Raw genomic sequence first — 24,168 nt, 5'->3', positions numbered from 1 at the left:
GGACCTGTTGCACAAGTAAGCTCTGCCAGAGGTTTCAGCCTACGGGCCGGTCCGTGTTACCGATGGCTGCACAGGACGGGAGTGTGAGCGGGAGGTTTCCCGGCCAGGAGCGGACACCTGGCTCCCCGGGCTGCAGGATGTGCTGAGGCGGGGAATGGCAATGTTCGGTGGCGGGCTTTTTCTTCACCACCCCGCTCCCTCCTTTCTTACAGCCGCCTTAGAGCGAAGCCCCCGGCGGTCCCCTCAAGGGTGTGTGCGAACAAGCTGAGCCTGGTTGGGGTGTGGGGGAAACGGGTCCGAACGTGCCACCGCACCAAGGCCAGCCGGCGGTTTCGGGGAGTCCGAAGGGGCCCCCGCAAACGCTTCACCTCAGCGCCCCGGCTCCTCTCCCACACATTCCTCTCCTCAATCTCGCCCTGCCTCGCTCCCTCCCCTGCCGGCGTCCCCCTCCCCCGCTTGTCCCCAGTGTCGCCCCCCTGCCCGTCCCCACTCCGCTCCCCCGCCCTCGCTCCGCGGGGCGCCGCGGCCGCCGATGCGCATGCTCGGGGCGAGGGGGCCCGCGCGAGCGGAGCGGGAGCGGGCGGGGGGCGGCGGTGACCCGGTGAGGGGACACCCCGGCCCCGGCCCGGCTCGCTCCTGCCGCGCCTTCTGCCTCCCCGAGCGCCTTCGGGAGGGCCGCTCTCTGCCGCCGCGGGGGCCGGCGGTGCCCGCGGAGCGGCCGGTGTGCCGCCGCTGAGGCGGAGGGCGGTGCTGTGGGAGGCTGGGGGAGCCCCGCGATTGGCCTCCGCCCGGCGGCTGGCGTGTCAGTCGGGCTCCAGGGGTGGCCCTGGGAGCCGCTCGCCCAGCCCTCTGACGGGATGAAGCCTTTAGGGGGATGCGGAGCTCTTTGCATTTTGATTAAAGCCCCTCATCTCCCCTCAGTCTGAAGGCAGGGCACCGGGGAGGACGGGTCGGAGGGGCCTGTGCAAGGCCGGGCAGAGCGGGAGAGGGGTGAGAGAGAAAGCCTTCTCTCCGTTTAGCACGTATGGCTCTATAGGAGAAGTCATCTCTGGGAATATAGTGGAAAGGACGGAGCAGGTATAAACTGAAGGCGCCCGCGTTTAATTCACACTTGTGGGTGCCCAGCATGGAGATGCAGAGATGGTTCACAAGGTGGAAAACGAGAAGGTGGCCCTGGGACTCGGCTGTAACCGTGCTCATCACCTTCGCTTTCCTTCTTCGGGCTGCAGAGGTCAGAGGAGGTAAGAAAGCAAAGGGGAGCCGGGAGCCCAGCCGCCTCTGTCACCTCCTCGGGGAAAAGACCCCGGGCACGGCTGAGGCCGCGTTCCAGAGGAAACCTGTCAGAGCGGCTCCCGCTGCTGGGGAGGCGAGAGCGCTCCTGCAGCCGGCTCCGGGCGCGGAGACCCGCGGGGAGCCCCCGGCAGCGCGGGCTAGGACGTCTCTCCCAGGTGCCGCGGAGGGACGGCTCTCGGTCAGCCTTAAACTTTGGATGTGTTTTTAATGAGGTAAAGGAGATGTACCGGCAGGGTGGGAAAATGAAAGAAATACTTGTTGCACAGAGAGACTTATCCTCTTTCAGCACTAGACTCTAGTTTTGTGGAGTGTGCGTCCAACTTTGTTTTGTTGAGCTGCTGAAGTTCACCAGATTGTGACTGAAACTGACCGACAAGTCAGAGAAATTGACCGCCTTCTCCTCGGAGGAGCAAGGAAAGGGAAAGTTGGGGGTGGAGGCTCTCTGCTCTCTTTCTTCGTTTTCCTCGCTTTTATTTTTTCTTTTGCAACGGGTTTTAGTGGTCAGAAAGTTTTCTAGGGCGCAAGCGGAGTAGAAAATACACTCGCAGGGGCCCTTTGCCAGCCGCTGCGGAGAGCAGCTCCCGGGGCAGCGGCGCCCCGCAGGTGGTGCGAGCGGTGCCGAGCCCGGAGATGCCCGGGGGGGGCTCGGGGGGGCTCAGCCCGAGGATCGCTGGGCTCCCCGCGGGCGGTGTCAGCGCAGGGGCACCGTCCCCAGCCCCCTCCCAGCTCTGCAGCCTGCCCGGGCTACCGATGGTCCCTTAGGTGTCCGTGGACCTGGTGGGCAGGGTGCGGCCCGGGGGGGTTGCAGGGGGAACACGAGCCAGGAGCAGCCTCAGCAGAAAGGAATCGCCGCCCCCTCCCCCGCACCGCCCCTCGCCTTCTGCGCACTTCTCCCGTCCGCACCGCTCTCCCCGGGCTCCCCGCTCCAGCCAGCCCAGCTGGGTTTTCTGGGCTGTGCTCGCAGTTCGCTGTGCTGCAGTGCGGAGTCTCCGGTGGCGGGAGAGTTCTCCTCTCCTACCGGGAGTGAAAACGCTGCCTCTTCCTCCTTTCCTTCCTCCCTCCCACCGGAGCCCGCAGGCGCATCTGGAGGCCAGTCTGGCTAGGACTGAAGTTTTTATTTTTCTGTGGGTCTTACATCAATGAAGGAGCTTAACTCTCCGAAATGAAAGGTTTAATTTTTAATGTATTTATTATTTTAACGAGGAATTTCTCGATCTGAATCCAGAATCAACAGGCGTCCTAGAGGGAGCAGGGAAAGGCGATCAGTTTCCATTCAAGCCTTTGTACCTGGGCACAACTTTGACGGTGTCAGATCAATCAGGGCTCCTGCCCCCTGCTGGCCCCTGTTTCTGACAGGGACTGGAGGGGTCAGATTTCATCCCTCTTGCAATTCCACGGACTCGCTGGAGTTACACCAGGGTGAATTAACCTCGCAGTGCTTCAAGAATTCGGCTACTCGTTACCCTGTGGAAACTAAATTTCTCCAAGAAGAATACCGTCCTCAAAGGCATGATCGATTTCTTATGCCACTTTTCACAGTAGAACTGACTAAATTAAGTCCGATTTATGTAGACTATGTTTACATAATGGGTTGGATGGAAATGACAAGTTAAAATCTAAACCCAAACAGCACAGGAAAAATCAACAGAACTTACACTGAAATCTACAGAACTGACACTTACTGGACTGTATTCAGCAACATTAGGCTGACTAATTTGGTTGTGGTAACTTTATTCAAAACTAAAAGGCTATATTGATATTCTTCTAGTCTTCTGGATAAAGGACATTTCAGAAACATAGGACTACAGGCTTCTTATTCTTTGTAGAAGCATTCAGAAAAGAACTTAGTTCTTGACCTTTTCTGAGATACAGTGTGCTATTTGCTTAGGAACTACAGGGAGCTGTGTGTTAAGGGCTTGATCTGTTATTGAAGTCAGTCAGAGTTTTTCCATTGACTACAGAGGGACTAGAATTTGACCTAATTTCTCCAACAGTGTACAAGGGACTTATTTCTGAATCATCTGTTACGCATTCTGATCTTATTTAAAGTAGTTAAAAGGTAACATAGGACATAATGATTGATATTTGAAAATTGGAGAGGGAAAATCCCAAGGAATTAAATAAAATAGCATAAATGGCAGGTAAACAATATGACTAAATAAAAATGCTGGGTAAAATATGAATGCTGGGCAAAATATGAGTTGCTCTGTTAAACTCTTTTAAATCTTCTGCTCTTCAATATTCTTTTCATAAACCATCTCTCTGAAAAGAAAATTACATGGTGTATTCATATAAAGTGTTAATCATGTAGCAGTGACTTTTTAAAGACAACAGAAGCCATTCCTTGTAGACAAACCTCAACAGATTCCTAAAATTCTTGACTTTTTTTTGAAGTTTCTTTATTTAACAAAAAAAAACCCATAAACCCAAAACCATGGGGAAGTATGAGGCGTCTTTCATACTTGCAAGAAATGGTGTGCAAAGCAGTGTTTGGGCTCTTGAGTTATTTCTTCTTTACACAGAAAAAGTTACAGAAGTGAGAATCAACTGCATGGGAAAAGCAGTGACTCATATTTGGTCAGCTCAGTGCCCACCAGTTCTTAAGTAGCTCTTTTCAGAAAATGTTTTTGCTTTATGACTTGGCTAAAGTAAACAAAATTCAATATTTTTAAAGACATCCTTTGATTTCCTTTCCCCTTCCTCACCTTTAATACTAAAGCTGTTGGTAATGTGTTTGGAATGAATAAACTCATTTAGTCAAAGTGGCATGGCTTCAACACTATAAATTTTTGTTAGGGCTTGACATCAATGCACTATTGTGATGCTGATTTAAATTTCATGGGCAAGAAATGAAAAATCAGCCTTTTTATTATTTATAAGCTTTTCCAAGCAAATGGAAATTTAGCTCTTAATCTGTGTGGAAAAAAAAAAGATTTAAGAAGCCTTACTGAAAATGAGGCTATGAACCTATATATAGAAAACTATGGACCTTCTGTGTAAGCGATGAGCAGATTTGTTTCTAAAATAAATAGATACTTCTTGCTGTCATCTTAGGAAATATAAAGGTTCCTTGTGCTTCCCACACACAGGCTTGGAAAGTAGTGGGAGTTCTAGGTGCAGAAGGAATGCAGAACTGGGCCAATTAGTGATGGCAAAAGGAGAGTTTTCTTAGTGGATGCACACTTAACACTGCTACTTATTTGTATTTGCTTAGTAAGGAAGATATGGATCTGTTTGTTGAATGAAAACTCTTGAATGTACTCAGCTAGTCCAAACCTGTACAAAACGGTGCTTTAAACTAGAAAAGTATTAATTTCTTCTCAGAACTATTTGTGATGTAAAGTATTTTTGATTTTAACTGATCAAATAACTTTTAAGATTAAAAAAGAGTGTCTTGTGTGATAATTTGTGTGCGTTTCTCAGATTGCCATTCCCAAAGTTAGCAAAAATGAATAAATCAAAGAGTGATTTCACTAGGTGCAGCTAGTGATCCTAGCTGAAGTTTTTCTGAGTCCCAAGGATCAGCAGGTGAAATGGTCCAATCTTCCCAGAACAGTGCAAGAGACACCTGCATGTCCATGTTTCTTTTGCTATGTAGTTTTGATTTTTTAATTGTTTCTAAGGTAAAATAGTTATTTCAACTTCAACTGCAGACATCAGGCACAAAAAAAATGACTGGTATGTGTTGTTAATTCTCTAGAATGTGTGTCTTTGCATTAAATTTAGGAGACCTCACATGGATCCAAGAAAGGATTCAGGCTGCAGGAAACTATGACTCTTTCCTACCTCTGCAGGAAAGAAGTTTTTCAACTTCAGTTTGATGTCCATCTTAACAACTTTAACTGTATGTAGGTACACAAATACTCTGTGGGTTTGGCTTGAAAGAATCTCTTCCCTAGTACCTATAATTGAAATGACAATAGTAAAAAATCTTTGATATAAAAACTTTCCTGGTGCCATCTTTTGTTCTGATTACTTAAAAAAACCTATCAAAAACAACCCACCCCCAAAGCTCCTAATTGTTAGTAAAATTGGTGTCTGCTGCAGATATAAAATGTAGGAAAAAAGTTGTCATACTTATTTTTACAAATGTCATGGCCAAAGTTTCTTGATCTCCCCCAAAGAGAACCCTTAATTCTGACAGAGTTGCAGCTTACTAAAGGAGCCATGACATAACTGCTGAGGTTATACCTAAAACACACTGGAGCAATTATGTCTTTCCCGGATTTGTTTTGTACAGTGGTGAACAGTAGGGTTTCCATCTGCCAGCAAGATTAAGAAGTTGCTTTTCTTTTCTCTGTAGAGCGTTCTGCTTCTTTTCAGAAGAAATCTTCCTAGCATTGGTTAATTTATCATTGTTCTGAGTATTTGTTGATAATAGGGGAGAATAAATTAAGCAGAGCTTGGAAGAAATCTTTAATGTTCTAAGAATGTGAAGTCTCATGCAGTGATAGAGATTTCCCCTCTGGATGGACACAATAGAGAACAGTGGCTTAAAAGGAATTAGGTTAACACACATGCCTGTTGCAAGGGCTTATAACTGTTCTACTCAGTATTAAATACCAAGTTTACAGACTGTAAATGTAAGGATTAATTGTTGACCTGGTTATTACAATAGTAGTAGAATCTGGCAGAACTTAAATTCCTTTTAGCACATTAGCACACATAAGGGACTGTAAAAACCTTTGTGAATTTCAGGTCTGGGACTTCACTGCAAGTCCAAGTGTTAATGTACACGGTGTGTGAAATAGAAGGTATTTGGCAGAGCTCATATTATAGAACCAGAGTGTTTGCTGCAAACCAAATTGAAAGATGTATTATAAAAGATGAATAAAAAACCAGTTTAGATCCTGATCCTGCTATAAATAATGTCACTGGCAGCTAAGCTTTCTCCATGATAGAAATTAATGTAGTAGTGAATCAAATTATGGTCACATTTTTAAAGTAGACTAAGTGCTACCTACTCTGTCCCTTACCTGTGTACCTTACCTTACTCAAATTATCACAATAATCTGATAGATTACCAAACATTCGCAGTTTATCGATAGTTCAAGACTTTACAACCTTGGTGTCTGCTTAAGAGGAATTCCTGCTAATATTGGTAGGATACAGAATTGAATCTGATTTCCTTGCATTGCTCTCACAAGAGAGATGATACCTTTGACATCAGGGAAAATATGATGAAAGACTTTAGTTGCACAAGTTGTTTCTCTATCAAATTAAATAGGATTATGTTAAATGGCATAATTTGTAAGTCTTGTCCTTGGCTGTATTGTATGCTTAAAGCTGAAAAATGTTCAAATGTTCCATATTTGAAAACTCCCATTAATTGGAAGATATTTTGAACACTTACTTGAATTATTTCTCAAAAAATACCTTGATGACAAAACTTTTAAGTGGACTCAGTTTCTTTCATGTTTAATTGCTGAGGGAATGCCTTGTGTTCCTGTAGCACAGACCATTTTTAGACTGTCTCTCTTTTTTATATGGTAATAGAAACAGGATACTCAAGAATGTAATACTTGTTTTGCTGATGTTCACAGCTGAAACTACTGTGTCTGCTGTCTGTGCAAAAAGAACTTTTTGAATATTCAGCAGAGGCCTCAATACAGTTGGACACTTCGAATGCAGTCCTAAAAGATTTGTGGTGCAAAATAAGAAAAAGTCCATAGAAGCGTGGGACAGATGTTAAAGTAGTATAAAATAATGGGTCAATACAGGTCTGCACAGATTATGGACAAGCCAAATCTTCTGGGGGCAGCAAGTGAAACCTTTTATGAAATCACCATCAGGTTATTAGTGCTTGCTGGCAGTCAATGCTGCTAAACAAGTCATAAAAGCACAATCTATCCAGTCTCAAGAGAGTTCTGAACAACACAAAAGTCATACTTTGTAGTGACTTACATTATGATAAAAAGCCTCAAAATCTAGGTTCCTCTTCAGAATTATGCAATGTAATGAAAACTTAAAATATTTTTTTTCTGAATATGTCCAGTAAATAAATCAGCCTACAAGCTAATTTTGCTAAAGATCTGAATGTGAAGTTGTACCTAAACAAGTTTTTCACTGGTTTCAGTATAGGATGTAAGTGGTGGGGGATTTTGTTTTTTTGGGTTTTGGTTTGTACTGTATGCATATTGTAGGTTGGTCTGTAAAGTGAGATGTAGTTCATAGTTGATGAGTATCAAAATTGCCTCCTGTACATGCCTAGACTGTCTGCATAGCCTTTAAAATACTAAAATGTATTTAATAGACTTTTCAGCATAGGAAGTCAATGAAAAAATTCCAAATAACTGGTGTGGAAACAGAAGTAGCCATTTCTGAGCAGTTTCACAGAAGCCTTTGTGGGTGAAATAGTCAGTCCTAGGCTATTTAAAGCATTCCTGTATGCATCTGGATAATCTCTAGTTCTTGTAAGCATTAAATATGAAAGCACTGCAATAACACCTATTTCTAAAACTGTCACCAGTCAAGATTCCAATAACATAATTAATCTAGGAAATTCATCTAGGAAAATTCTTAACAGGTAAAACAACCTTGAAGTATGTACCTAGAAGTACATATCTTCAACATATATTCAGTTAATCTCATAGATTTACATTCAGATTCCTAGGGAAAAAAACCCACTTAATTTTCAGGAGCACTGTGTAATTAGGCAACTCAATTGGTTCCTTTTTTGTACCTTGAAGATGCTCTGTAAGTCACTTTTGCAGCCCATAAAACTGAGAGTTGGTTTTATCCAGCTGTATAAAGTCTATCTATGAAAAGTGTTGGAACCTTCCCAAAGGGCACTGCAGAACCAATGCTTTGATGCTGGTTCCCAGAGCAGTTCTGTTACAGGGCTGGGCTCTCAGCAGAGGTGGGAGGCCGGCAGTTCTCAGACTGCCAAGCCCAAAAGCCTGTGAGAAGGGCAGCTCTGCCCAGAGCTGGCCTGTAGGAAATGGTGAGGACAGAAGAGTGCCTGATCCTTTCCTGGTGCTTAGACACCTATGGCTGAACTGCAGAGACTAGACCCTGCAGTGGGAAGGAATAGAGTCCTTTGTAGGAGCTGCAAAGCTCAGTGAAGCTGTTGGGCTTAACATGCTTTTCAATTCCTGCTTTTGGATGTTCTGTATGAATACCTAACAGATGAAAAACACATTAAAATAATAAGTGTAGATAATCATATGTATTTCTGTTTTTAAAGGATATCCAGCATAATAACTGCTCACAATAAGTAAAAGTGTCCAAGAGTAAAAATAAGAACAGAAATATTCTTACCACATTAGAAATGGTATAGTTTTCTGGTAATTGATGGGTCTTGTTTTGTATCCTAAAAGTCAGATTGTAATGCTGCTTTTAAAAAAGAGGTGAAGACCTCTGACATTCATTAGGTCTTGGACCTTTTAATGAGTGTCAGTTAGAAACTTCCATCATAGAAGTGTTTATCTTCACCTATAGAATACATGGAATGTCCTTAAAATGAGCTCTAAAAGTTATAAAGATTCAAAGTTTTAAGAAAAGTAAATAAACTAAACAACAATAGGTTATTATGTCTTTAATAGGTAGGATGGTTTCAAAACCTCTGGTGCAGTCAGTACCTTCTACTTAGGTCCTTAAATATATACCTAGAAATCCAACTAGAGTTGGCCTCTTTTGAAAATCTTGCCCACAAATATAAGGAGTCCCTTCATTAGTACTCACCAAATACACACATTTTAGCCTACCAGGCTATCACAGCTTGTAGATTTTAAATGATCTGTTACAGTGACATAAAACTGGACTAAACTTTGAGAAAACACTCCATTTAGAGCTGAAGATTAACGTTTCAAGGCTCTTTAAGTTTTAGTTTTTGCAGTGGTTCCATTGGAAAAGATTACTGGCAGAATGAAGCCTATTTCCATGGAAAAATATGAAGTAAAATAATAGTAACTTAGAAACATTAGTCTTCCTAAATTTCTCATATAATTCTTTGTACTGGGGAAATTTAAGCTCTTTTCTACTCCAGGGTTGTGTCTCCCTTATTAGGAGTTATTGATTGTAACTCTTAAAGGCTCTTTGTGGAGTGAGCACTGGTAAATTGTCATTTTCACGTCAATTAAAAAAAAATCATTACTGAAGAATTATGGGAACTCAAGAAGTTATCTGTTTATTATATCAGAAAAACATATAATACTGTTTAAAAGTACTTTTTACTGTATCAAAAAGAAGGAGAGGCAAAGTTATTTTAAGTATTAACAGTATAACAAACACAGAGTTTGCACCCTCAGTTTGCTAAGGTATATCTGTGTAGTAAAGAATACTGCCTCTTTTTTTTCCCCTTTGGGTTTTGCTATTGTTTGCATTCAAAGTATGTCCCCCAGCAGGCAGTCTGGAAGCATCTAGTAAATTATGTAAGTAAACACATCTTTTAAGTAGGGAAGGATCATTGTGCCTGTGCTTTCTCATAAAATTAAGAGACTAACAACCAGGAGTTAACAGACCAAAATCTAAATATAATAGGATTTCAACTTCTTTGCTTTATTAGGTAATTGGACAGAAATAAACATATTTTAGTCTAAATGAGTCATCCCCTGAACAATTTCTGATGGGAATGAATTTTGTTGCCAGACATTGCCACCACAGTCACTTTCCTGTCAGTCCTGGAGGGTTCCACTCTGAGGCATGATGGTGAAGTCCTTCCCTCTGAGAATGCAGATGATGGTTTCCTATGTTCAATATGATTTTACCCTATCTTCAGTAACTGAACTGTCAGGTCCTTAGGCACCAGCACCTCCATCTGCAGTTCAAAAGTGCTTTGCTGTGTAGTTTATAGCAAGAGAAAAGATGTCAACCTTGGTACACCCTATCTGTAAAGGTTCGGGTCTCCATTCCCACTGCAGCTTGTAAGTGGTTTGCAGCATGTTCCATGTTAAATAGAAGAAAATTTAAGGTGTTGGACCTTTAGACAGGCCCATTCTGACTTCCATGGTCATCTTTTAAGGAATAATAAAAGTCATTCAAAAGTTCTCTATTCAGTGAATAATAGATTTTCAGTCTATATGTATTCAAAGTCTACTGAGGACCACTGCATAAAACTGGGATAAGATCACTTAAATGTTTGACCTCTTCAGATCTGAGTAAGACATGAAATACCATGTGAGATCCACACCAGTGTGGAATTGCAGTCACTCATGGAATTGGCACACAAACTGCTTCTTAATACAGCTGTACCTAGGTTAGAAACCTGGCTCTATTTTCAGTGTGGGTTAATGGCCTAACATTTACAAACCTCACACTGACAGTAATGTCACTGACTAAATTGATTTGAGTAAAACTTTCCAAAAAGCATGTTGTAGATCAAAACATTTTCAATATTGAAAAATCACTAAAATAAAGATAATTAACCTTTAAAAGTTACTGTAGCTAGAACAATAATATGTATATATTTTACTCTTTTATTCAAAATGATTGCAACTGGTATAATTCCAAAGATGATTTTGCTGCCATTAGATGCACTGTTGATTCATCTTTTTTTGGGGTTCTGTGCAGTTTACCTTTGCAGGGCCAGACAGACTTTGTCACAGTACAGAAATTCAATGGTGGTGGCTGAAGGAAAAATAAGGAATTTTATTGCCTTTTACTAAGGTCCTAGGTTCACAATGATCTCAGTAACAGACAGGATATATTTTATAAACTAAAAAGATATTATTAAGTACCATTCATTTAATTACTGTCTACATTTCAATAAATCCAAATGTAATGAACCAGACATGAACATTCCAATGTAAATTTTCTTGCATATGTTACTTGTCCCTTTCTTGTATTAACTATTCTTTTACCTAAGGTTAATGATGTGTGATCATCTACAAGGGTTCCCATAGGGAGATGTGGAATTGCTAAGCATTTTTACTGAAAACTGGGGTCATCCTAAGGGGGGGAGGCTTGATGTCCCACAGTGAATAAGTCATGAGCACATGCTGTGTGTCCAAAAGACTTCAATTTCTGCCCTCCTTTACAGTTCTCAGCCCCTCCTTTCTCTGCTGTCCTAACTTGTATTGTTATGGTACTTGGGAACCTCCTCCATGGACAGTTTCTACCAAGAGAAAGGCAGAGCCATGTTGTGTTATAGATTCCAGTTCAAATGTCAGGAAGTCTCAAGTGAAGGAAGCAAGTCCTCTGAACTAAAATAATTATGTTGTTTGTATTTGTGATGTTAGGGCATGTCAGAAATGAATCTGCTGTTTTCACCAGATGCTGCTTAACTCCAGATGATACCACACTGAGCAATGGTAGTAATTGTTAGATGTAATGCAATATAAAGGCAGCAGAATTTGATCCATATGTGTTGTATCAGTATTATTAGGAATGATATATCACAGATTCTGTTTCAGTTTAGATATTGTGGAGTGAATGAAAGCTATGATATTTTCAACTGTGATTATATGATTATAATGTAGTCTAGATTTCTACAGACTTTCCAAATCTCTAATGGCCTTCTATTTTTACAATACAGGGTTATGAATTAATAGAATAGAAAGAATTTTCATGGCCTATAAAACAAATATATCATTGTCTGTTGATGAAATGTAGGCTTGGAAATGCTAACCAAAACTGGAAGTAAATTTTGACATGCATTTTCTTCCTCTCCAAGTAAACAGAAAACACATGAAGCTCCCCTCATATATTTGATGTTCAATACTCTCTCCTGATCTGGCAACGAAGAAGTGTGATCTAACATCCAGTTTACAACTACTAAGCTTCAGTCAATCCTTTTAATTTCCAGCAGAGATATTTCTTTTCATAAGTAAAAAGAGATTTTTTTTTCCATAAGTTTCCTAATGTAAGAAAGCTAAAGGGAAAGGAAGAGTAAATATGGCTTTGGAGTTACATTTAATGAAATGCTCTGGATCAAATGTTCTGATCCATACCACTGTAAATATGGAAAGCTCAGTGAGTGAATGGACCTACTTCAGTCATGCCACAGTAATGAAGACCAAGATTTGACTCTACAGTTTTAAAGTTACAAGTCATTTTGGGTCTTGAGGCGTGGCACCACTAATTTTTCTTTGTGTGTTTTATCTTCTTTACATTTGAAAATACAGGAACTTATGATGGAGTTAAATGATTAATTGTTTGGTATCTTGAAAAATACTGGAACACTCAGGTTCCCATCTCACACAATTCTGATTTTTAAAAAGGGATTTTTGAAGAATTCACCTTTGCCATTCCAGAAATCCTGGTATTTTTAAGCATTTCTGCTTTGGCCGCTGCTGTACAGTCTTTTCAGTGGCAGTGAGAGCTGTCTCTCTGAACTCTCCTGAACCAAGGACATAATGCCGCTAAGCTTTGCACTATAGTCATTAGTAAGAAGAGTAATCCTCTGCGAAAGTAGCAGAGTAGAAATTTGCATTTTGATTGCAGACTGCAGGCTTGCCCTGATGAACGCAGGCTTCTTTCCACAGGGTAGTCTTGTGGCATCATCTGGCTTGTTTACACCTCTTGAAAGAGGTGGCCTTCAAGCAGCAGTGCAACATGGCCATAAACACCTATGTAAGGGACCTGGTTTCTGGGTCTGGATCTTGTGTTTTGACAAATTTGCCCTGGCAAACAGAGAAGAGTTTTCTAAGCTGATGTCCAAGTTTCAGAAGGAGAATTAACTCCATCCCAAGAACTGGTGAACAGAGCTGTTTGCATGATTCTTATTTATTTCCTTGCCATCTGAATTATTGACACCAAATTGGAAGGATACAGAAGCATAAGATTATATATCATTAATCTGCATTTGTCTTTACTTTTTGAGAAAACTATTGGAGAAAGGTAAAATCATATAGGCAAGCTGTTTTATGCACCATAAGTAAGGTCTCATGAAAGATTCTTGACCTGTCAATATATGGGTTATATTAATGTTACCCCATATAAATACAAGCTGAGATCTTAGTTTGTGGACCACACAACATTTCTAGTAATTATTTTAAACTGACTAGTCCTGCTATTTTATGTTTTGTGAATCACAGTTTGTGGAAATAAAGAAATAGTCAACTGTGGACTATTAGCAGAATGTTTGTTCTTATTATTTGGAATTTGTGGTTTGAAGATTGTCCTATTATTATTCTGTTTCTTGTCTGGAAGTTTTTTAGCAGCAGAACTAGCAGGGAGTAATGAACAATCTATTTGTGGGTGAATAGTCTCCCAGGCAGCAAAAAAAACCATTATTCTAAAAAATAATGAAGAATCTGGTACAAATTATAGAAAAGAGCAAAGGCTAAAGGAATGTAGCAGTGGTTGACTTACACAGGGAATTGAAATTTATAATAATATTTCTGGTGACTGGTTCTACATTACCGGTTCAAATTAATATAGGTACATCAAAGATAGCTGTTGGTTACTAGAAAAAAATGTGTGGCTGTTCCTTCAGAATATTCCTTCAGTATGTGTAACAATTCCTTCAGAACTGTTTGGAACACCTATAAAAATACATTATATCCATTAAAATTATTTTTTCAGTACTCAATAGAGAACTTAGACTAATACCACAGTGTTTTCATACTATTGAAACTTTTCTTTTGAGACTGTTTAGACATAATTTCTTGAATTTTCCATTTTTCCATTTTTTTTGTATGTGGATTTTAGGTAAATTCAGTTGTGTATGATAACATTCATTCCCAATGTGTTAGCTTGCAACTAACATTGGGTATTTGGTTTATGTTTAATAACACATGATGATCCAATGAGGAAAGGAAATGAAAAATTGCAAGATGTGAAGAAAAAATTTTCAAGTTCACAAGCATTTTCTTGTGAATATATTTTAGAAAAGAAGTTATGTGCGTTCTAGGCTGACTGAGAAAACAAAGATTGGTTTAACCACAGAGTTGAGTTTTTGATATTTGGCACTGTCAGGAGATGAATAGGATGAACTACTTAAACTTAACTTTGTTCACATCTGTGGAAATACTTGTTTAAATAGTTGAATATTCACAGGCAGTGAATTTTGAATATTAAGTTGATTTTTTGTTGACACGTAAAATTAATAACAGACAATAACTCAGCTATAGTTAATGCCACTGTGTAGTTCAAAGATGTGAAGTCAGATTTACCAAGCTCATTTCTCAGCTTTAACATTGAAAATCATTTAAAACTTTGTCTTCCCAAATTAAGTGGTTATGAGTTTGCCAAGATAAAAACTGTGGAATAGTCCAACTGACAAAAAAGTCTACCCAAATTTTTTTTCCACTCAAAAAAAATGCATTAAAAAAGACATTATTTGTAGGGAACATGAGAATAAGCACCTTAATTTTTCCTAGGAGAAAAGGCATGCAGTATGCTAACTGTTTTCTCTCCTTGCCTCTCTTGAAGTGCTTGTGCATTCAATACTTTGTCCTTTTGCCATGGAGAACTTTTATATACTAAGGCTTTTTGTTGGCTTTACATATGTAACAGGCTTTTTTCTTTGTTTTAACTTGCATCAATATCAGTGCAATAACAGCTCTGGATCTCAATTTTAGATTGTTAGACACTGAGCACAGATGAAATCTTATTGTACTTAGTCTCTAAAGTATAAATTTACATTTTAACTTGGAAATAATGAAAGCCTTCAATTCTGCCCATTTAGTCCTTGCAGGCACAGCAGGTACATTTTTCTTTCTCTAACTTGCATGTGAAATTAGTTCAGCTGCTTCCTTATTCCTTTATATCTGAGAAAGCAGTTATGTGTAATCAGAATATATTTCAATCTTAGCAACAGATGATTTTGTGGCAGCAGATTATTAGCAGCTGAATGCTTCTGAAAGTTTCGTGCAAACTTTGAAGATCAGTTCCACTTCTCAGAAGTCACTCATTAAAAGCATGTATTGGAAGTTTCAACCAGCAAGATTCTCAGCATTTGGAATTATGGTGTAGGAGTAATGTGCAATAAGTCAAAGTAGGATGCAGCTACTGCTCTGATTAGACATATGCTTTTGCAAAGAAATTAAAAGCTTTTTTGGAGGCTAGGTGCCATAGATATGCAAGATAAATAATTCTTCTTGTTTTTCTTTTTTTTTTTTAACTTTGTCAGCTGAACCCGTTGATGTGCTAAAAGCATTAGAATTTCACAATTCTCCAGAAGGAGTAACAAGAACAGCAGGATTTTGCACAAACAGAAGGAATTCAAAAGGATCGGATGTTGCTTACAGGGTTTCAAAAACTGCACAGCTGAGTGCCCCAACAAAGCAGCTGTACCCAGGTAAGATTGGCAGAAGGCTGTTACTTTTGTACGTCACCTTGCTGCTTATGTTTTTATGTTCTCTAAAGCATAGCATGTAGTCCAACACCAGTAGCACAAAACACTTCTCTTGGCCCCAGAGCTGGGCCTGCATATGAATGGCAGGATGGACTCCATCCACCAAATAATTCAGGCTTTATTGGCTTCAGTTATAAAGCTCTTCATCAAATTCTGTCACTGCTGGAATTGACTTGTAAGTCATATTACCTGTTCTTTCATGATGCTATCTGATGCAAACCTTATTTGGTGGCTTTGGCAAGTCTCTGCCTGTTTCAGTAGTGCATTTAAGAGCAGTTGTGCCTTCTGGAGTAATGCTGCAGTGGGAGAAATGAGTTGTGGTTGGCCATTGCAAAATCATTCTCAGAAGTACCATCTGGTAAGAATTACCTCAGAATATCTGGGTATTTGGGGGACTAAACAAGGCTAGTTGTGGATAGCTGTGATTCCATCTTCTCTCAAATTTCTCTGAAATGAAATAGTCAAATTTTGGGAATGATTCTTTGGATGTTACAGAGAGACTTTTATTCCATTATTTCTCTATCACTTGTCACTTGACTCAAACTGTTGAGGAAAGTGATAGTAAGAATATTAAACCCAAAATCTTTGAAGATTTAAATTTTCTGTTTTGACGCATCATGTAGAGCTAGAACAAGTCATACAGAATACATAGAGATTAGAAGTGGCAAAGGAAAATACTTTCTTTTTTCTGTCCTTTAGAGTAGCAATCATATAGATATCACTCAGATCCAGAAAAGGGTGAGACAGGCTTTATTTTGTAGTAATAATGTGTTCCCAGAGCAACATGAGAAAGAGCTATACCCAGTTCAAGAGTAACTTACAAGTTCCCTTAACTCATCATTTATTGTTGATGGAAGAATATCAAAGCAAAATTCACTACAGATATAATATATATATTATTTTTCATTCACTTCCTAGGGTTTTAATATATCCTCTCAACTAAGTTGAATGGGAAATTTCCTGCTATACTTTACAGGAATAAAAAAAAAAAAACAATTTTTTTGGAGGTGGTTCTTTTAATTTTTTCCTTTTCAATCTTGTGGTATAGACGTCCTCTCTCCTCACCACAAGAAATCTCAAGAAATCTTCATTGTTCAGATTATTCTTAAATAAATTTGAGTGATTGTGTCTCTTTTACTTAGTGCTGTGTAGCAGTCGAAAGACTATAGATATCCAAGAGAAGATCAAGCTGTGAGATATAATTTCAGCTAAACAGTACACATTTTAATGTGTCCTATCATTGATTTCATCTAACTCTTGTAACTCATCAGGATCTACTATATCCATTAATTTCTTCATCTTTAAAAAAATTAAATTTATTTTTATTTACCAACTTCCCAACTTGATTTCACTGCCTAGTACCAGAGAGTATTCTTTTCTGTGGTACAGATGCTTGTTATATTGAGTGAAATTGTAGTCCACACTTTTAAATTAGAAGGTTGCTAAACAGAAGATGGATTAAAAAAGCAGTGAATGTGAAACTACCGTGGTTGTTTCATACTCTGTGTTATTACAGGATTTCACAATAGATTTAGAGCTACCTCTCCTACAAAGACAGGTTGAGAGAGTTGGGCTTGTTCAGCCTGGAGGAGATAAGGCTGTGAGTGTACCCCATTATGGGGATGGGGGGGTCTTTCAGTAACCTTTAAATACTCTTAAGTCTTTCAGTACTTAAAAGAGGCTTATAGAAAACAGGAGTAGGGACTATTTATATGGGCAGGTAAATAAGGCAAGGGGAAATGGCTTTAAAGTATAAGAGGAGAGAGTAGTATTGGATGTTATGAAGAAATTCTTTACTCACAGCACTGGAACAGTTTGCCACCAAATGTTGGGCATGCCCCAACCCTGAAAGTGTTCAAGGGCAGATTGGGTGGGGCCCTGAGCAACCTGGTCTAGTGTGTGGCATCCCCCCGTGGCAGGAGTTGGCACAAGATGAGTTTAAGGTGCCTTTCAATCCAAACCATTTTTTGATTGTATGATTTTCAAGTTATGTTTTTAAGAACAATTAAGGTTTACTTTTCAGGAATTAAAGTGAGATCAGAAAGAAAAAAAAAAAGACACAGAAAATGTTCCTAATATAATTTTTTTATGTACTCATTTTTGAGAATTAGAAAACCCTGCATTTTTTATGCTGGATCCTATGTGCTTATAGAAAAAATGGAAAAATGGTTTCATATTTTCTGAATTTATAGCTGTATATATCATTTTGTTTGCAGGTGGAAGTTTTCCAGAAGATTTTTCAATATTAATGACAGTAAAACCTAAAAAGGGTATTCAGTCTTTCCTTTTGTCTATCTACAATGAACAAGGAATTCAGCAAGTTGGTGTTGAAGTTGGTAGATCCCCTGTCTTCCTGTTTGAAGATCAAAATGGAAAACCTGCCCCAGAAGACTATCCTCTTTTCAGGACAGTCAACATCGCTGATGGCAAGTAAGTGGAGAATTTTTAAATGAAGAACATATTGCAGACCACTGTATATGTGATTATCTATTTACAAACAGTTTCCTTAAATATTTAAATTTGTCAGTAACATTGTTTCTAGCTAGTTGGACTGGTGTAGTACAAAATTAGAGAGGCTTTGCAGCAGAATACAGTTCCAGCTCCAAATGGTACATACAGCTATAAATGAAAGAAACCAGCTTATCTGCCATTTTTATAAATTAAGAGTGAAGAAATAGTAATAGAAGTTGATCCAACCCAAACTAAACCTATGAATATTCTTTCTGTGCAATACACAAAGAAGCTGTTTTCAAAAAGTCTCAAGGAATAATCTCACTAAAAGAAATGTCTGGTCCACTTAAAGGTGGTAGGCAGTATGAAGACAAGTTGACAAGACAGCACAGAATTTCTTCTATCCAGAGCCAAACCAGCAGATAAATAAAATAGTTTGAAATTCCTATGTATAAGGAAATCAGGAAAGAATAAGGATTTATACTGTACCCTCAGTATAGGAATGAATCTCAAATACCTCTTGCATTAGTAATGCAGTTGTTAGTTTTTTGTAGCTTCGTAGACAAGCAATCATTCTCTGGGAATGTCATTCCAGTGCTTGTAAAAGGACATTCATTCTTTCAAAGGCTTTTTATTTGCTATGCTGCAGTCCAAGAGGAGCAACTACAGTCTTCAGAGATACACAGAAGTAAATTTACTAAAGCAAAAGAAAAAAACTCAGTGAGGAAGGGCAAAAATTGAAATAAAATGAAATATGTTTATAAAGCAATGAAGAGGAAAAAAAAAATTAATTGTCTGCTTGGCCTAGTATTACCAGACAATGAAATTATATGATGAAACCTAGACTTGATTCATTTCCCTAGCAGAAGGAGTGATAAAAAAAGCAGCATTTTTTAAATAGACTTTTGCTAAATAACAAAGCTTTGGCATAGAATTTAATCCAAAATGTTGATAAACTAGCTGAAATGAAGAAATAAAAATGAACTTGGTTTGGTACAATTTTCTACCCTGAGACTATACAACTTCTAAATCAACTGGAGTCAATCCTAGGCACAGTGAGCTATGATTTTATGCTTTCAGCTTCTACACACTTTCAAAAGATAAGCCAACAATTTTCTTCTGACTCAGCTGTTTTGTGAAGGATCTAGGACAACAATCTTCATCTCAAACTGAGATATATTTAAAAAGTGTGAACAGTGTAATGTGCCTGAGGATGCATGGCCAGTTTGCTTTTATAATGATAGTGTTTAACAGCATTCCAGAGAAAACATGGAATTATAGTTCTGGCTCAGTGATACTGTTTAGCAGTCAGATTCCATTAGCTTCAAGGTGTTCCTTTTGATACACAGACACTCTTTGTAACAATGATCTAAGCTTTCTCTCTGATTTAGGCAACCCTAATGCCTAAATGGCACAAATGCCAACTAAAATAATTTGATTCCAGCCTTCCTCTTACCCGTCATTATTATGACATATTTTACATTTTTTGCCCTGGTCTATCAAAGATTCTTTAACCTTTAACTCCATGGTGGATTACAGAGTGGTCTGCTTTTGTTCTTAAACATTTGTCATAGCAGAGAAGCTCATAAAATTAACGTAGTCTGTCATGATTATTCATAAAGTCTCATAAAGAACATAGTAGAGTTGGGCAAAACATACAAAACTTTATTCTCACATGTCTCTAAAATAAAGTCACTTGTCTATACTCTGAATCACTTCATTCACTTTTTGGTGAATATTATGTAGGCGATGCTATTGCTGCAGGAATAGTGCCAAGTATTTGTAAATATATTTATCTAGAAAAGTATCTATGTTGGAACTGTTTGTATGTATTTCTCTATAGCTATGGTATACCTTCAAGTATGTAAAAGAACATGCTAAAATTCTAATGGTTGATCACAGAGGAAAAATAGTGAATTGTAAATAATAAATAATAACCTGCTGGGTTTATTATATTTGCACCAGTAATTTGGAAAATCAAACACATTCATAAAAAAGAATCTTCTGTCATATTGTTCAGTCTATTAAAATATAAACTGTGCACTGACATCTAATTTGAGTTTGGTGATGTTCTCTGGTTAAAGCTGCAGAGAACCTCAGCTTGAGCTTCACCTTTCTGAGGGTGTTCACAATGAGCTGTGGATCAGACCCCTTTGTGCTGAGGGACAGAATGTATAGAGCAGGTAGTCAAAGCACTTTGTACACTTGTGTATGTGTAGAAGAAAGAAATAAAAGGAGACATTTTAAGTTTTATCTGTGAATTAATTGGTGCACCATCTCCTATAAACTGATTTGATAAGAACATGATGACCTAGTTTTAAAAACATAAATTACAATGTTGGGTTTTTTTAATAGGTGGCATCGAGTAGCTATCAGTGTGGAGAAAAAGAGTGTTACAATGATTGTTGACTGTAACAAAAAAACTACAAAACCACTTGACAGAAGTGACAAAACAGTTGTGGACACCAATGGCATCACTGTCTTTGGAACCAGGATTCTGGATGAAGAAGTTTTTGAGGTACGAATCAATAATGAACAAATTGAATTGAGGTTTTTTTGTATTGAGCAAGTTACTTAATGCAAACCAGAATAATTTTTAGGTCAAATGCTGGTATAATGTACAAACTTTGATTTATAGAACCTGTTAGGATAGGCTGAAATAAAAGAGAAGTAAAACAGGGAGGAGTACAGTTGGAAGATTTGGTGCATTTTTCTGTCCTTTTTGTTGTATCTGGAAGGGAGTTGCTTTTTTTGTCTTTCTGCCTAATATTGAGATACCTGAGGTATTTGGGAGAATTAATCAGGGAAAGCTGTGTAGTATGATACTAAATCATTTTCTTTCTGTATCTCTTAAGCATTTGCAGATATATGTGTGTGCTAACAGTATTTGAGAGCAGGGGAGAAGGACCTGGAAAGTTTTCTGTGTAATATGAATCTGCTAAAGTGTTTATCCCACCTATTACTCTTTCCAGTAAATGGAACATACTTTGGCAATAAGGACATATATGTTTCCATCATTTACTGGCCAAGAAGTACATATAGGAAGGGTAAAATGCCTTTAAGGAAGTAAGTAAATGCCAATCATGAGGCCTTTCTGGGTAGAATCCTTATGTCAATAATTATTTTTACAGACTAATTATGAAACTTCTTAAATCTGTACTACTGAATTTCATTTATAACATTGTTATACAATGGTTAAAATTGAAAAATTTAAATTAAAAATAAAAAAAATAAAGATTGGTAGTTATTTCATTTACAGAACATCTGTGCTCTATAAAGGTCCACAGTTTTAATCCTAGCTTTAAGCAGAACATATGCTCGAGAAGCTGCATATGTATCAAGAGGGGAAATAGGAATTTTGAGTGTAGCATTGTAGCATTGTTATCTTTGTTTTCCATGGACATGATGAATTGTGGGCCTTTTGAATACAGAAATTTCTGGGGTGATTTAGTGGATCAAGCAGTATGATATGTTTGGTATTTGCAGCCTAATTCACCTGTAGTCCCCAATACAGTTTGCACATCTGAGGAACATTATTTTCTCTTTGAAGATGAATTCCACAGTTGCCTCTGTCTGGGATGTGACAAGGATTTTTTGGTCTCCTCATAGAATAATTACTTTAAATTTTCATTTTTATTTCTTTCTTAGGTGAGAAACCAGCTTCCCCAATATTTGTTTGACAATAAACTGTCAAAAACGTGTGCAATGTGAATATGCATAAGTAAAAAAGATTTCAGAGAAAAAGAAAATTAGATAAACCTTTTTTTTAGTGTTTTCCACGGGATTTTAGATTTTCATAGAAGCTAAAGCAGCAAGGTCTGGCTAGTTCTTGCAAACTTTGTAACCATTGTAAAAGTTTTCAAGCAGGGAAATGCACAATAGATAAACACCGATGATTGGTTTGTTTAACTCAGTGCAATCACTAAATAAAAATATCTGTCTGAAGTTTCAGAGGTGCTGAAATAGTCATACATATCTGTTTGGAAAAATTTTTTTTACGATATGTGTGTAAAGGGAGATATTTATTTTATCATTTACCCCAAAAGATGGGAAGGGATGTGGTAGAATGCAATTATTTTTTGGTGCAACTGTTGAAAGAGTCAGTAAAGTTGGATGAAGACATAACTTAGCAAATTGAAATTAGCACTTAAATCAGAATTATCAGATTAATTGATGAAAATCAAAAATAACCCTGCATTTTTTCTTGAAGTCAAAGCTGTGTGAAGTCAAAGTGGACACAAGGATATAACTTTACGGAATTTGCTGGAATGAATTAAAATTACTTTTCTCCAAGGGTGTTGTCAGTTGTGGAAGGAGGAAAAGGAAAGTAGTGCTAGCTGGTTCTCTGCCAGATTTTTTTTTCTGACATCTGGTACACTGACATGGCAAGTCAGTGTTTCAATTCCAGCTGAGACCCACTAAGAAGGAGGCTTTGGACTCACAAAAAAAATTGTGCAGCTGTCTGTAAGGTCAGTTAAGTGGCTGAATCTTAAGATTCAGTACTGAGAACAGCAACATTTCTACCTTTTTTAGCCTCACTGTACATTTCTGAATGTCTTCATTGATTAGGTCTTACTCAACTGAGTGCACCTCTCTTCTCTTTTTTTATTCAGAGAAATTACTTGCAGTCTTACAAGGCTGTTCTTGAAATTGGTGGGGGTTTAGATTAAGTCTCAACTCTTACTTAAATTAGAAGCTTGCAATCCTTGCTTTTGGGATAGGTTTCTGTTTTCTTTGTTACTGTACAACCACCATGGAATAATTTATACCTATGTTCAATTATCTGAATCTATATGTAAAAATGTTCATGTTGAAATTAGGATGTATCCCAAAATTTAAAAAATACTGGGCCATATACATTTTTAATGGATCATAGAACCACAGAATACCCTGAGTTGGAAGGCACCCACAAGGATCATCGAGTCCAGCTCCTGGCCCTGCACAGGACACCCCAGGAATCACACCCTGTACCTGAGGGCATTGTCCAAATGCTTCTTGTGCTCTGTCAGGCTGGTGCTGTGACCACTGCCCTGAGGAGCCGGTTCCAGTGCCCATCCATCCCCTAGGTGAAGAACCTTTTCCTGATAGTCAACCTAAACCTCCCTTGGCACAGCTCCAGCCCATTCCCTCAGCTCCTGTCACTGTCACCACAGAGCCGAGATCAGTCCCTGCCCCTTCTCTTCCTCTCTCAAGGAAGTTGGAGACTGAATGAGGTCTCACCTCTGTCTCCTTTTCTCCAGGGAGAACAAGCCAAGTGACCTCTGTCCTAAGTCTGGCCAAACAAAACATAATCTAGTTCATGTTGAGTTTATCTACTGTTTTTTGCTCTCTAAACAACATTCTTTTTGTTTTATTAACAACAATTTATCCATCACTTAGCTACTGGTGCTACAATTTCTAAAGTTTAGTGCTGTTTCCTGAAATCTATCCCTGCTTGACCGTGACATGATTGTGTGTTAAATGTTCTGTTTTTCTTATTCATGGCAGCTCAGAATGACTTTTGCTGATTTCACGGATCTCCTTGTTCATGTTTCTGTGTTATGAGCCCTGCTGTATCTTGAGACCACAATAGTCACTGAAGATACACATAACACAATGCGTCTTATTTTCTGGGCAGGAAATTCCAGAAGTTATCTGGTCATGACATTAGACTTAACTGTTTAAGACATAAAACTGTTTACTACAGACTTCTTATATGACACGTGCAGCCTTTGTTAGCTTAAATGTAGGAAGCCCCTAAAAACAATTACCTTTTGCTCAGAGTGTCAGAAGGATTAATATTGTATCCATGCATCACAGGGGTCATCTTATCTTGGGTGATAGTGATATTTTTCTCATAACAAGCCAAGGCTTTGGTAGGAACAGGAACAGTAGAGCACTCTTCAATCTCCTCAAATGAATGGAAATTTAAAATGAGGAAATTATAACCCTAGATACATATAATGAACTCTTATTCTTTATTGACCTACTAATTGAATATGATACTATTTCTTTCTGGTCTTGTACCAATGTGTGCAGCAGAACGCAACTGCACCAAGCCCCATTGCATCTCTAAGGTAACTCACTCCCATTGAAAGCAGCTGTATACAAATGAGTCCAAAGCAGGTATCATTACATTATTCTGACCTCCTCTCGACTTGATTGTATCTTTTGCTTTAACATATTTGCATGGATCATTCATTTAG

At 38.7% G+C, this 24,168-nt stretch overlaps 1 protein-coding gene across 1 annotated transcript in view; it reads left to right on the top strand.

The window, feature by feature from the left end:
* The first annotated feature begins 871 nt into the window (after positions 1–871).
* COL11A1 (collagen type XI alpha 1 chain) overlaps positions 872–24,168 on the top strand; it is a 125,112-nt gene continuing 101,815 nt past the window's right edge. The window contains exons 1-4 of the mRNA XM_066556125.1: positions 872–1,241; positions 15,308–15,475; positions 17,749–17,962; positions 20,339–20,501. Coding sequence (XP_066412222.1) covers positions 1,127–1,241; positions 15,308–15,475; positions 17,749–17,962; positions 20,339–20,501 — 660 coding nt within the window. The 5' untranslated portion in view covers positions 872–1,126. The remainder of the gene's footprint in view (positions 1,242–15,307; positions 15,476–17,748; positions 17,963–20,338; positions 20,502–24,168) is intronic.

This window comes from Molothrus aeneus, chromosome 9 (genome assembly GCF_037042795.1).
Source record: "Molothrus aeneus isolate 106 chromosome 9, BPBGC_Maene_1.0, whole genome shotgun sequence".
NCBI lineage: Eukaryota > Metazoa > Chordata > Aves > Passeriformes > Icteridae > Molothrus > Molothrus aeneus.
Note: the sequence above shows the minus strand (reverse complement) of the source record. Positions and strands in the feature narration are given on the sequence as shown.